This window comes from Pyrus communis, chromosome 7 (genome assembly GCF_041283825.1).
Source record: "Pyrus communis isolate YQ-2024b chromosome 7, ASM4128382v1, whole genome shotgun sequence".
Taxonomy (NCBI): Eukaryota; Viridiplantae; Streptophyta; class Magnoliopsida; order Rosales; family Rosaceae; genus Pyrus; species Pyrus communis.
Window position 1 is genome coordinate 5,190,235 of NC_142571.1, and position 10,794 is coordinate 5,201,028.

The window sequence follows — 10,794 nt, forward strand, 5'->3', positions numbered from 1 at the left end:
GTGTTTTTGCAAGTTAAGCTCCATATAAATTTTCTCATAACTTAAACTTAACCGAATTAGCTTAGAGTTACATATTTCCTGTCTACACCGAAACTCGCCTCACTCTTCCTTGTACAAAAGGAAAAAAAAATTAAGATAATGCTAGAGAAACTAAATTTGTAAACAAAATTTTAGAAACTAAAAGACATTGAAGTTGATGATTAGTTTATTACTTAAGCGAAAGATTCTAAAAAACGTTAGGTACTAGTCGGACAGCAGGCAGGGGTGTAGCGCCTAGGCGCCTAGGCGGGGCCTAGGTGGGTGCCTAGGCAGATTTATGTAAGTTTATTATATATCTTGTAATTAAGTGCCTATTTAGGCTTAAAAAAAAAACTATACTTGTATGGATAATAAAAGAACGATAGAATGTAAAAATAGAAGTAGAAGAATACACAAAGTACATCCATCCAACAAGTTCAATATTTAAAAAACAGTAAACATATAATCATAATGAGGAGTATTCTTGGATGATAGACTAAATTCTTCTTGTTCATGATATTTGCATTGGATTCGATATAGACTAAATTATTTAACCTTGTTGTATCTAATTTTTTTTTCTTTGTATGTATCCTCTCAAAAGTTCTCCAATTCATTTCACAATTGGATGAACTTGTAGTCCAATCCATCATTTGCAAAATAGGTACACCATTTCCATAAGTATACTACCATGAAACTAAAAAAGAAAAAGGAAAACTAATGAAAAGGGTTTGAAAACTTTGAGTTTTAATAATAAGGACAAAATAAAGGGTAAAATAAATAGTACCAGGTTTGACTTTAGAGTGTAAAAATATGGTTATTCGTTAAAATGAATAGTACTGCGGACTTTTCGTTAAAACTCCCAAAAGAAAATAGCACACAATTAATTAAAACAAAAAAAAAAAAACCAAACTGCCTAGGCTGCCACCTAGCTCTAGACCAATTTTTTGAAACGATTTGCCCTAAATAGGGGGCGGGCCTTCATTGCCTAGTGCCTAGGCTGATTTTTAGAACACCGCTTAAGTGTTGATAAACATGCATATTACTATTTGTGACACATCATTTAGTTTGCAAATTTTAGGTTCAAATTTAACCGCCTTAGCATTACCGTAAACTTTATTAACCTTTCTCCCTTTCACTAAAGCTGTAAATTAAAAAAAAAAAAAAAAGAATTAGAAAAAAATATAGTTTTTTTTTATAAAGGAGTAAATTGGGATTTTATAGTATTTTAATTTGATGGGCGACAATTCACATCACTTATATCCAGTAAAACGCTTTCCCTATAAAATCACCAACTCAAATAACATCTCTCGCTCCGTCACCTTTTTCATTTTTCCCAAAAACCTAAAACCGCTAAATTTCAAACATCACATACTAATCACACAATTAATCAAACCCAAATGCTCGCAGCGGTTGTTAAGGCGTTCTTCCTGCGGCTTTGACACCCAATCCATCGTCTGCGTCCGGTGGGGTTCTGGGAAAAAAATGGGTTCGAGTCTGGCCTCCGGCAGCGGCGACGGCGGTGGCGGTGGTGCTGTGGGTGGTGGTTGTGCGAATGGTGCGAGTAATAGCGGCGGCAGCTGCTGCAACATGAGCGTTAAGTGCAGGTGCAGGTGGAGGTGCCTGATGTCGTCGGGGTTGGTGTTCTTCTTGGGGTGCTTTGTGTTGTTCGGATCAGTCGCCACGGTTTACGTCTGGTTCGCCTTCACGCCGTTTTATGCTCGGACGGCGTTGGCCTCTCCCTCCATGCTTGGGTGTCAGGAGGACAATGAAGGTTCATGGTCTGTTGGTGTTTTCTTCGGTGACTCTCCTTTTTCCCTCAAGCCCATTGAAGCTGTAAGATTTCTTTTGTCTTTTTTTTTTTTTTTTTCACTGTATGGGGTGTGTATTATTTTGAGAATATTTTTTTCTTAATTTTAGTTTGGTTTTTGGTGGGTTTGGCTTGGATTTTCAATTTAGTCTTCTTTTGGTTTGACTTGTTTGGGATGAATTGGCCTTGCTGGAAGGGTGGTTTTGTTTTTTTTTTTTTTTTTTTTTTTTGTTTTTTTTTTCCCCTGTATTAAATTAATTTAGCTCTTGGAGGAAAAGTTCTTAAGGAAAACTCTTTTATTTAATTTTATTTTGTTAGTTTGGAATTTGTTTTTTTTTTCTTTCAATTTTTTGTTAAATTATGGATTTTTGGAGATTTCGAATTTTGAAACTGGGTTGCAATTTGGTGTAGATGAATGTATGGAGGGACAATTCTGCAGCTTGGCCGGTGGCGAACCCGGTTGTGACTTGTTCTTCAGTTTCTGATGCTGGTTTCCCAAGTAATTTTGTTGCCGATCCTTTCCTTTACGTCCAGGTATTTGCTCTGCCCTTCAAATATTTTACGTTTTTACAGTTCTAATGTATGATTGATTGCATGTCAATTGAGTTCGGTACTGATTTGCAGAATTCGAAGGCCAATTTACTGTACAGTATAGTCCGGAACTTGAAATATCACGAGTTTGTATATTTTAAACATTGAGTGAATTGTTACAGCAGTGTGTTTTGGTCATCTTTCTCACTAAACTTTGAGGACTAAATGATTTCATGTGAAGAGCACAAACGGATATGGTAGGGTATAGATTATAACCAACTTTCCTTGGGTCGAAGGTTTAGGGCTGGAATCGGGATTTGGTACACTTGAGTTGTAAGGTTTCAACAATATGTTTTCTGCTCTTGTTTGTGGCAACAGTGATAACAAGTTTAAGTGAGTATAAGCGAGATGGTGATATTGTGTTGTAGTCTGTTGACATTAGTGATATTTTTTGTCATCTGTGTGTGGTGTGAAGTAGACAGGTCATTTGTTGGAGAGTTGTATTAAGGAGAGGTGTGTGATGGACATTAAGTGCATTATGGATGCATGATGGGTGTGGTCGTTCATTGGTTATTTAATTTCAACCTTTCATTCATACACCATTTGACGTTGTGCTATGGCTATGTTTGGTTGATTCGTCTTTCTCAAGCAAAACATGATTTTGATTAGGACCCAGATGGTAGTGAGAGAGTCCCTCTTTGATGCTAACATGGTATTCCTTTTCTTCTCTGTATTGTTCTTGTGGCAAAAAAAACTTGCCTTTGTCATTTTGTTAATGGATTGTTCTGATAGTGGTATCACCTGCCTTTGTCATTTTGTTGATTGATTGTTTTGACATTGGTATCACCTGACTTTACTGGGTGCTGACCATAGTGGATATAGATGCATTCAAGTAACTTGATAATATAAGATCCTGTTTGTTTTCCAATAGTGCTTTGCACGGGATCACCACTTGCTAAAATTGTCATGGTATTGTGTGTTGGGTTTTATAGCCCATGATGAGTTGTCCTAAGTCTATTAGGAATTATAATCTTAGAGGATAAGATTGTTTATCGAATTGAAATTGTTTTCTGAATTGGAGTCATTTTCCCAATTTAAATTGTTTACCCAATTGAAGTTGTTTTCCCAATTTGAGTTGTTTTCCCAATTGAAGTTGTTTACCCAATTTAAATTTTTTACCCAATTGAAGTTGTTTTCACAACTGGGGTTGGTTTCTCAATTGAAGAAGGATTCATAAATAGATTCCAATTAGGATTATTAATTCTTATTGAAGACCCTTATTATGTCTAAGGGGCTATTGCACTAGTTTTTAATTGGAGCAAAACAATATGTCAAGGAGTTAGAGTGAGAGAATATTGTGAGGGCAAAGTGTGTGCGAGAGAAAAGAAAAGGGATAAAGAGTGTATTTCTTGTTCGTGAAGGAGTTAGAGTGAGAGAATATTATGTCCCTTTTTGGTCAAGAAAAGAGAGAGGTATTGCAAGATTATCCATAGTACTCATTATTGATACAGTGAAAGATTGTTGTTCATGCCCCGTGGATGTAAGCACATACAGCCGAACCATGTTAATTCTTGGTGTTGCATATCTTGGTTATTTTGTTTCGATTTTCCATGTTTGTTCTGTTTTTCTCATTCTTAAACGTGATATGCACAACACCTTGAAAGGGACAGCCAATATAGTTGTCAATGATATTTTGTCATTGTAATTGGTTTTTGTTTCATCCCTTATATTTTCAAACTTAAGTCAAAATAGGGGATGTTATGTCTACTTGATTGAACCAAGGATCCATTTGCTTTGGTAGAAAATTCTTCCAAGAAAAATGATTTCCTTGAGGAAAAAACAGGTCATTTTTCATTGTTTGGCTTTGAAAAAAAGGAAAACTACTGTTTTATTTGGTTCATGGATTAGAAAGTGCTAAAGTGAGGAATGATTGTAGTTATTTTGTGTATTCTTATTTCTTTTAGATCCTTTCACTTCAACCAGGATGTGATTGTCTGTCACCATGAAGGACAGAAATCTATTTTTTTATTTTAAGACAGGCTCTCCTTCCTTCCCTTGTCATCCTGCAGGAGAGAAATTATTTCCTGAACAAAAATCAAAAGTTATTTGACGAGTTTTTAACAATTTAATATTTTTTCCTTTTGGGCAAGAACTGGTTTTATGCTGACCAAGTTGTTTACAATGTGGTAAACAGAAGAAAATCCGGAATGTTGTCTCTGTTGTTTTTTAATTGAGCTGTACTATGATTTTTCCAGCTCATAGACCTTTTGGAGACTGTTAGCGGTGTTTGCATGTGTGTGTTGTGTGCATGTGTTTTGAATGCGTGTTTACTTGGATATGCATATTCTGATATGTCGGCATTGCATGTATTAAGGTCTTAACTGTTAGTCACTTTTCTTAGAATTACTCGGGTCGTGCTACTCAATATCTCTGCTTTTTGTTTCAGGGAGATATTTTTTACTTGTTCTATGAAACCAAAAATTCAATCACTTTGCAAGGAGATATTGGAGTCTCGAAAAGTATTGATAAGGGAGCAACATGGCAGCAATTGGGCATTGCCTTGGACGAAGAGTGGCATCTCTCTTACCCGTATGTCTTCAACTACCTTGGCCAAGTAAGAACACATTTCTTTTTACGTGCACACCAGCCCATTTGATCCTGTCACCAGTGTGAATGAAAGTAAAGATCTGTAACAGATTATTTCTACACAATTGTTTGATGCATTTTTGGTCAAGTTGCAGCTTAACGGGACACACTGATTGCATAAAAAAGCACCTATCACCTAATTTTCTAGGGTAAATTCGATATCTGTTGTATAACTTATTTTTTTATTGTTTCTTACAGATATATATGATGCCTGAGGGTGGTATGAAAGGGGATGTTCGTCTATACCGAGCACTCAATTTTCCTTTGCAATGGACTCTGGAGAGAGTGATCATGAAAAAGCCTCTTGTTGATTCTTTCATAATTGATTATAATGGAGTGTATTGGTTGTTTGGTTCAGATAACACTGGATTTGGCACCACAAAGAATGGACAGTTGGAAATCTGGTATAGCAGCTCCCCTCTTGGTCCTTGGAAACCACACAAAAAGAACCCTATATATAATAGGGACAAGAGCTTTGGGGCTCGAAATGGAGGCAGACCATTTTTCTACAAAGGAAATCTTTATCGTGTTGGTCAAGACTGTGGTGAAACATATGGGAGAAGAGTGCGTACCTTTAAGGTGGAAGTTCTTTCCAAGGATGATTACAAAGAAGTTGAAGTTCCCTTGGGCTTGATAGAGCCAAGTAAGGGCCGTAATGCTTGGAATGGTGCTCGCCATCATCATCTAGATGTGCAGCAAATAAATACTGGTGAGTGGGTTGGAGTGATGGATGGAGACCGGGTACCATCTGGGGATTCAGTTCGGAGGTTTATTCTTGGCAGTGCTTCAGTTTCCGTTGTTGCTGTACTCATTATATTGATGGGTGTACTACTTGGAGCTGTGAAGTGCGTGATTCCTCTCAATTGGTGCACTCGCTACTCAGGTAAGCGGAGTGATGCGTTCTGGGCCTGGGAAAGATCACATTTGTTTTCTTCCAAAGTGAGACGGTTTTGCAGCCACTTGAACAGAGGAGTTTCATTCCTCAGAGGTAGGATTAAGCCTAATACCTGTGCTGGAAGGCTGGTTCTTGCGATAATTTTGGCATTTGGAGTTGCAGCGATGTGCACAGGAGTTAAATATATCTATGGTGGTAGCGGTGCAGAAGAAGCTTATCCATGGAAAGGTCATTACTCACAGTTCACCTTATTAACAATGACCTATGACGCTCGTCTCTGGAATTTGAAAATGTATGTTAAACATTATTCCAGATGTTCCTCAGTGCGAGAAATTGTTGTGGTGTGGAACAAAGGAATACCACCTGAAGTTAGCGACTTTGACTCCACAGTGCCGGTTAGGATCAGAGTAGAGAAACAAAACTCACTGAATAATCGGTTCAAGTTGGATTCTTTGATAAAGACCCGAGCAGTTCTTGAGCTTGATGACGACATTATGATGACTTGCAATGATGTTGAGAGGGGATTCAGGATATGGCGCCAACACCCGGATCGTATTGTGGGTTTCTACCCCCGACTAATTGACGGAAGCCCATTGAAGTATCGAGGTGAGAAATATGCCCGGACCCATAAAGGATATAACATGATTCTCACGGGGGCAGCTTTCCTTGATAGTCAAGTAGCTTTCGAGAGGTACTGGGGAAAAGAAGCTAGCCAAGCGAGGGAATTGGTGGACAAGTATTTCAACTGCGAGGACGTACTGATGAATTACTTGTATGCAAATGCTAGTGAATCCAAGAATGTGGAGTATGTGAAGCCAGCGTGGGCAATAGATACATCGAAGTTATCTGGTGCTGCAATAAGCCGAAATACAAAAGTTCACTACCATATAAGGAGCAACTGCCTCCTGAAATTTTCTGAGATGTATGGAAGTTTGGCTGGGCGCAAGTGGGAGTTTGATGAGCGGAAGGATGGTTGGGATGTATAGCCAGGGAGGTATAGTAGCTAGTCGCTTACAACTCCTGAATTTGTTAATCCTTCTCTCTTCGTTTAGTAAACTTTTAGTAATCCATACTCCCTTCACCCATGTGAATTTCTTGTCAGGGAATTAGTTTATCAATAGATTTGAATTTTGATCACTAAGATGTGCATTGTTTTTGTGTTTTCTGATGTCTTGCTGGACTTTGATCCAGTATGTGTTTTTATCGTCTTGGTTTTGGATGTGCCATGGCCTCTGCAGCAGGGAAATTTTGTGTTGTGACATTACTCCGTTACATGTATGTTGAACTAATTTGATAAATGATGTTTTGCCATATACTTTGAATGCTATATTGCCGGAATGAATCATGAAAAAGGTTTTAACTGTTATGTGTTTAGTCAGATAAGTAGTGTGTGTACAAATTTGGGTGGAGGATATGTAGCATCTGAGGAAATTGGATGATGGTGCCTGATGGTTTTATATGGTTGATAACTGTAATTGTGTAGGTTGTGTATGATAGGAGAGAATCTTAATTAGTGTGACGGTATTTCAATTCAATCACGTATTGTTATACGTTTCAATTTTGTAATATGACATTTGTAATTGACTTGGAATATTATCATATTGTCATTCCCGTTGCATGAACATATCCTCGAATATGCTGACCTTTGTGGTTTTGCCCTCAAAAGGGCATTCGTGTCATTTTAAAAATGGCATTCATCTACCGGTAATATGGTTGAAGAAATATAAATGAAACCATCCGACCAATACAACGAATGAAACTGGATGTTTAGTCGGTTGGAGCATCTAGAATCGACGGTATATATGGCGACGAAAAGTATGTATACATTAGTTGTTGGTCCAAAAACTCTTCCATGGACAATTCAAATGGGAGGTCAAATAAATCTTCCATGGACAATTTAAATGGGAGGGCAAATATTTGTTTGAGTGGAAACTTACTTAGTACTATTACCATCCGACAGTCATAGATGCTTATTGAATGTCACTAAAACCTATTTTGATTGTCATATAGTAATAGTAATAAGTACTTGTAAGTATAGTAGTCAAATACATAAATTTATATGTGGTTTTACATCTTCTGAAAATGTAAATGTGATGAAATAGGATGCAATATTGACTTTTACATCTCAAATTAACATTCGTAAGTTATATTGTAGTTAAAAAAACTTATCTTAAAGCATCTCCAAAAGCTGCTCCAATATGAGAGATGTAAATTTGAGATCCTATTTAATTTTATCTCTTAATTAGTGGGATTGTCACCAAATATATAAAAAAAGGAATGTAAATTTAGGTTTTTACTTATATCTTCCAGCAAAGATGTATAATTTACATTCTGTCGTTAGAGAATTTAAGTTTTTAGCCAAAAATTACTATAGAAGAAAGAAGGCCAAAGGAAACAATTCAGTGTCTTCCTCAACCTTTCTAGTCCTCTTCCCATTGTGAAAACCTGATATGCCCCCTATGAGTGTATGACATGAACTCCCAAGAATTATGGGTCCATGTTTATGGGAGACTCAAATCATGCAAATCAATAAGCACAACACAACTCAAACAGTTGCATTCATTTCTCATCAAAACAAGGCCTCTCCCTCTCAAATATCCCAACCTCATTTCTTCTCCTCCATCTCCTCCTCACAAACACAAACACTCACATTCCACTCACATCCTCTCTTTCTTAAACCACCTGGAAAAGCCAGACCTCTGCCTCTCCCTCTACAATGCCATCATCCAAGGCCTCCCTTCAAATCCCACCACCAAAACAGCCTCCCTTTTCCAACTGTTTGAATTGCTTGAACACATGCTTGCCAATGGCATCCTTCCTGACCATTACACCGTCCCCTCTGTTCTCAAAGCGTGCGCGCAGTTGCGTGCGCTGAGAGAGGGGCAGCAGATTCACGCCTACGCTATCAAGACCGGGCTTGTTTTGTCCAATGTTTACGTCAATAACACTCTTATGAGGGTTTATGCTGTTTGTGGGGTTATGAAATGGGTCCGGATGGTGTTTGATGAAAGTCCTCAGAGGGACTTGGTTTCGTGGACTACGCTTATTCAGGCTTATGTTAAAATGGGGTTTCCGAGAGAAGGAGTTGAAGCGTTTTTTAGGATGTGTGACGCAGAGATGAGGGCGGATGAGATGACGTTGGTCATTGTTCTCTCTGCTTGCTCGAAGTTGGGAGACTTGAGCTTGGGTAGGAAGATCAATGGATACATTTACGATAATGGGGTATGCCGAGATGTTTTTATAGGCAATGCGTTGGTCGATATGTACTTGAAGTGTGGGGATGCCGACTTTGCACGTAAAGTCTTTAATGAGATGCCTGTGAGAAATGTGGTTTCCTGGAATTCGATGATATCGGGTTTAGCACACCAAGGGAAATTTAAGGAGGCGTTGGACGTGTTCCAGGAGATGCAAAGAATGGGTCTTGAGCCAGATGATGTTACTTTAGTTGGCGTTTTGAATTCGTGCGCGAATCTTGGAGTGCTCAAGATGGGGGAGTGGGTACATGCTTATGTTGATAGAAATCAGATCGAGGCTGATGGGTTTATAGGAAATGCGCTTGTGGATATGTATGCTAAGTGTGGAAGTATAGACCGAGCCTTTAGAGTTTTTCAATGCATGAATCGCAGAGACGTATATTCATATACTGCCATGATTGTTGGGTTAGCTATGCATGGGGAGGTAGAGATGGCATTGGATATATTTGCTGAAATGCCTAAAGTGGGCATTGAACCGGATGAGGTGACATTTATCGGAGTCCTTGCAGCATGTAGTCATGGAGGACTTGTGGCAGAGGGTCAGAAGTATTTTAGGGAGATGTCAAGTGTGTACAAGCTCAGACCTCAGACAGAGCATTATGGCTGCATGGTTGACCTGTTAGGCCGTGCCGGGTTAATAAACGAGGCAGAGGAGTTTGTTGAAAACATGCCACTTGAGCCTGATGCCTTTGTTTGGGGCGCTCTATTGGGAGCCTGCAGGATCCATGGGAAAGTAGAGCTTGCTGAAAGTGTGATGAAGAAACTACTGAAGGTAGAGCCCGAGAGAGATGGTGCATATGTGCTCATGTCAAACATATATTCCTCTGCAAATAGGTGGAGGGATGCAGTGAAGTTGAGACGGGCGATGAAGGGAAAGAACGTGAAGAAAACTCCCGGGTGTAGTTCAATCGAACTTGATGGTATTGTTCATGAATTCAGAAAGGGTGACAAATCACATAAAAGAAGCAAAGAAATATACAAATTGCTAGAAGAGATTATGAGCCACATAAAGAACCATGAGCTTTTGGCACACTGAACTCCATTCTTTTGATGATCGAGGCATATCAACATAAACCGTCGGCTAAACTGGGAAGGAAGAGCGCTGGCAGTTTGGCACATTGCGGCTGGCATGATCGATCAACTTGATCCCATGGTTCAAATTTACGGGCTTTTCAGGAGCTAATGCATCTTCTGCGAGGTAAGAATTAAGCAAGAAGATCAAATTTAATAATTTTGTCAACCTACCGAGTAATTCTTGTAAAGATTCATCTTGTAAACTATCAACTATACTTCATAATCCACACCAAATTTATTTAGTACTGGTGTCACTTGTACCGTGCTTCATTTTTTGTAAATCAGTCCATTTGTGATGTACTAGGATCTTGGTTTTCCTCAGGCAGAAGCTGCATTATTTCATCTCCGATGCACATAATCGCATAGCTAACCTGTGTGTCGATTTTATCCTGTTTTAACGCTCTTCTCAGCAACTAGGCATTCCAAAATTTTGCAGCAGGGGGTGGTTAAAACATCAAACACATGATAATACCATCCATCTAGTGCTTAAGATTTTGCTTCCAAGTCCTTGTGGTATCCATAGCTAAAGAAGGGGTGTGATATTCACACACCCTTCTAATTTATGGTCG

General features: G+C 38.6%; 2 protein-coding genes across 2 annotated transcripts; both read left to right on the plus strand.

The window, feature by feature from the left end:
• Window positions 1–1,246: 1,246 nt before the first annotated feature.
• LOC137734099 (glucosamine inositolphosphorylceramide transferase 1) lies at window positions 1,247–7,208 on the plus strand. The gene is made up of 4 exons (XM_068473379.2): window positions 1,247–1,851; window positions 2,237–2,359; window positions 4,803–4,970; window positions 5,201–7,208. Exons 1-4 carry the CDS (start codon window positions 1,252–1,254, stop codon window positions 6,881–6,883), a joined length of 2,574 nt encoding a protein of 857 aa, XP_068329480.2. The 5' UTR covers window positions 1,247–1,251; the 3' UTR covers window positions 6,884–7,208.
• A 1,036-nt stretch (window positions 7,209–8,244) lies between these two features.
• Window positions 8,245–10,327, plus strand: LOC137735576 (pentatricopeptide repeat-containing protein At1g08070, chloroplastic). Its single transcript, XM_068475007.2, has one exon. It carries the CDS (start codon window positions 8,370–8,372, stop codon window positions 10,185–10,187), a length of 1,818 nt encoding a protein of 605 aa, XP_068331108.1. The 5' UTR covers window positions 8,245–8,369; the 3' UTR covers window positions 10,188–10,327.
• The last annotated feature ends 467 nt before the right edge of the window (window positions 10,328–10,794 follow it).

Excerpts from the sequence above, each read along its gene's own strand:
- LOC137734099 (XM_068473379.2), top strand. The coding sequence starts at position 1,252 with ATGGGCGACAATTCACATCACTTATATCCAGTAAAACGCTTTCCCTAT. Across the intron at positions 1,852-2,236 it reads CCCTCAAGCCCATTGAAGCT|ATGAATGTATGGAGGGACAA; the intron begins GTAAGATTTCTT and ends AATTTGGTGTAG. Across the intron at positions 2,360-4,802 it reads ATCCTTTCCTTTACGTCCAG|GGAGATATTTTTTACTTGTT; the intron begins GTATTTGCTCTG and ends TTTTTGTTTCAG.
- LOC137735576 (XM_068475007.2), top strand. The coding sequence starts at position 8,370 with ATGAACTCCCAAGAATTATGGGTCCATGTTTATGGGAGACTCAAATCA.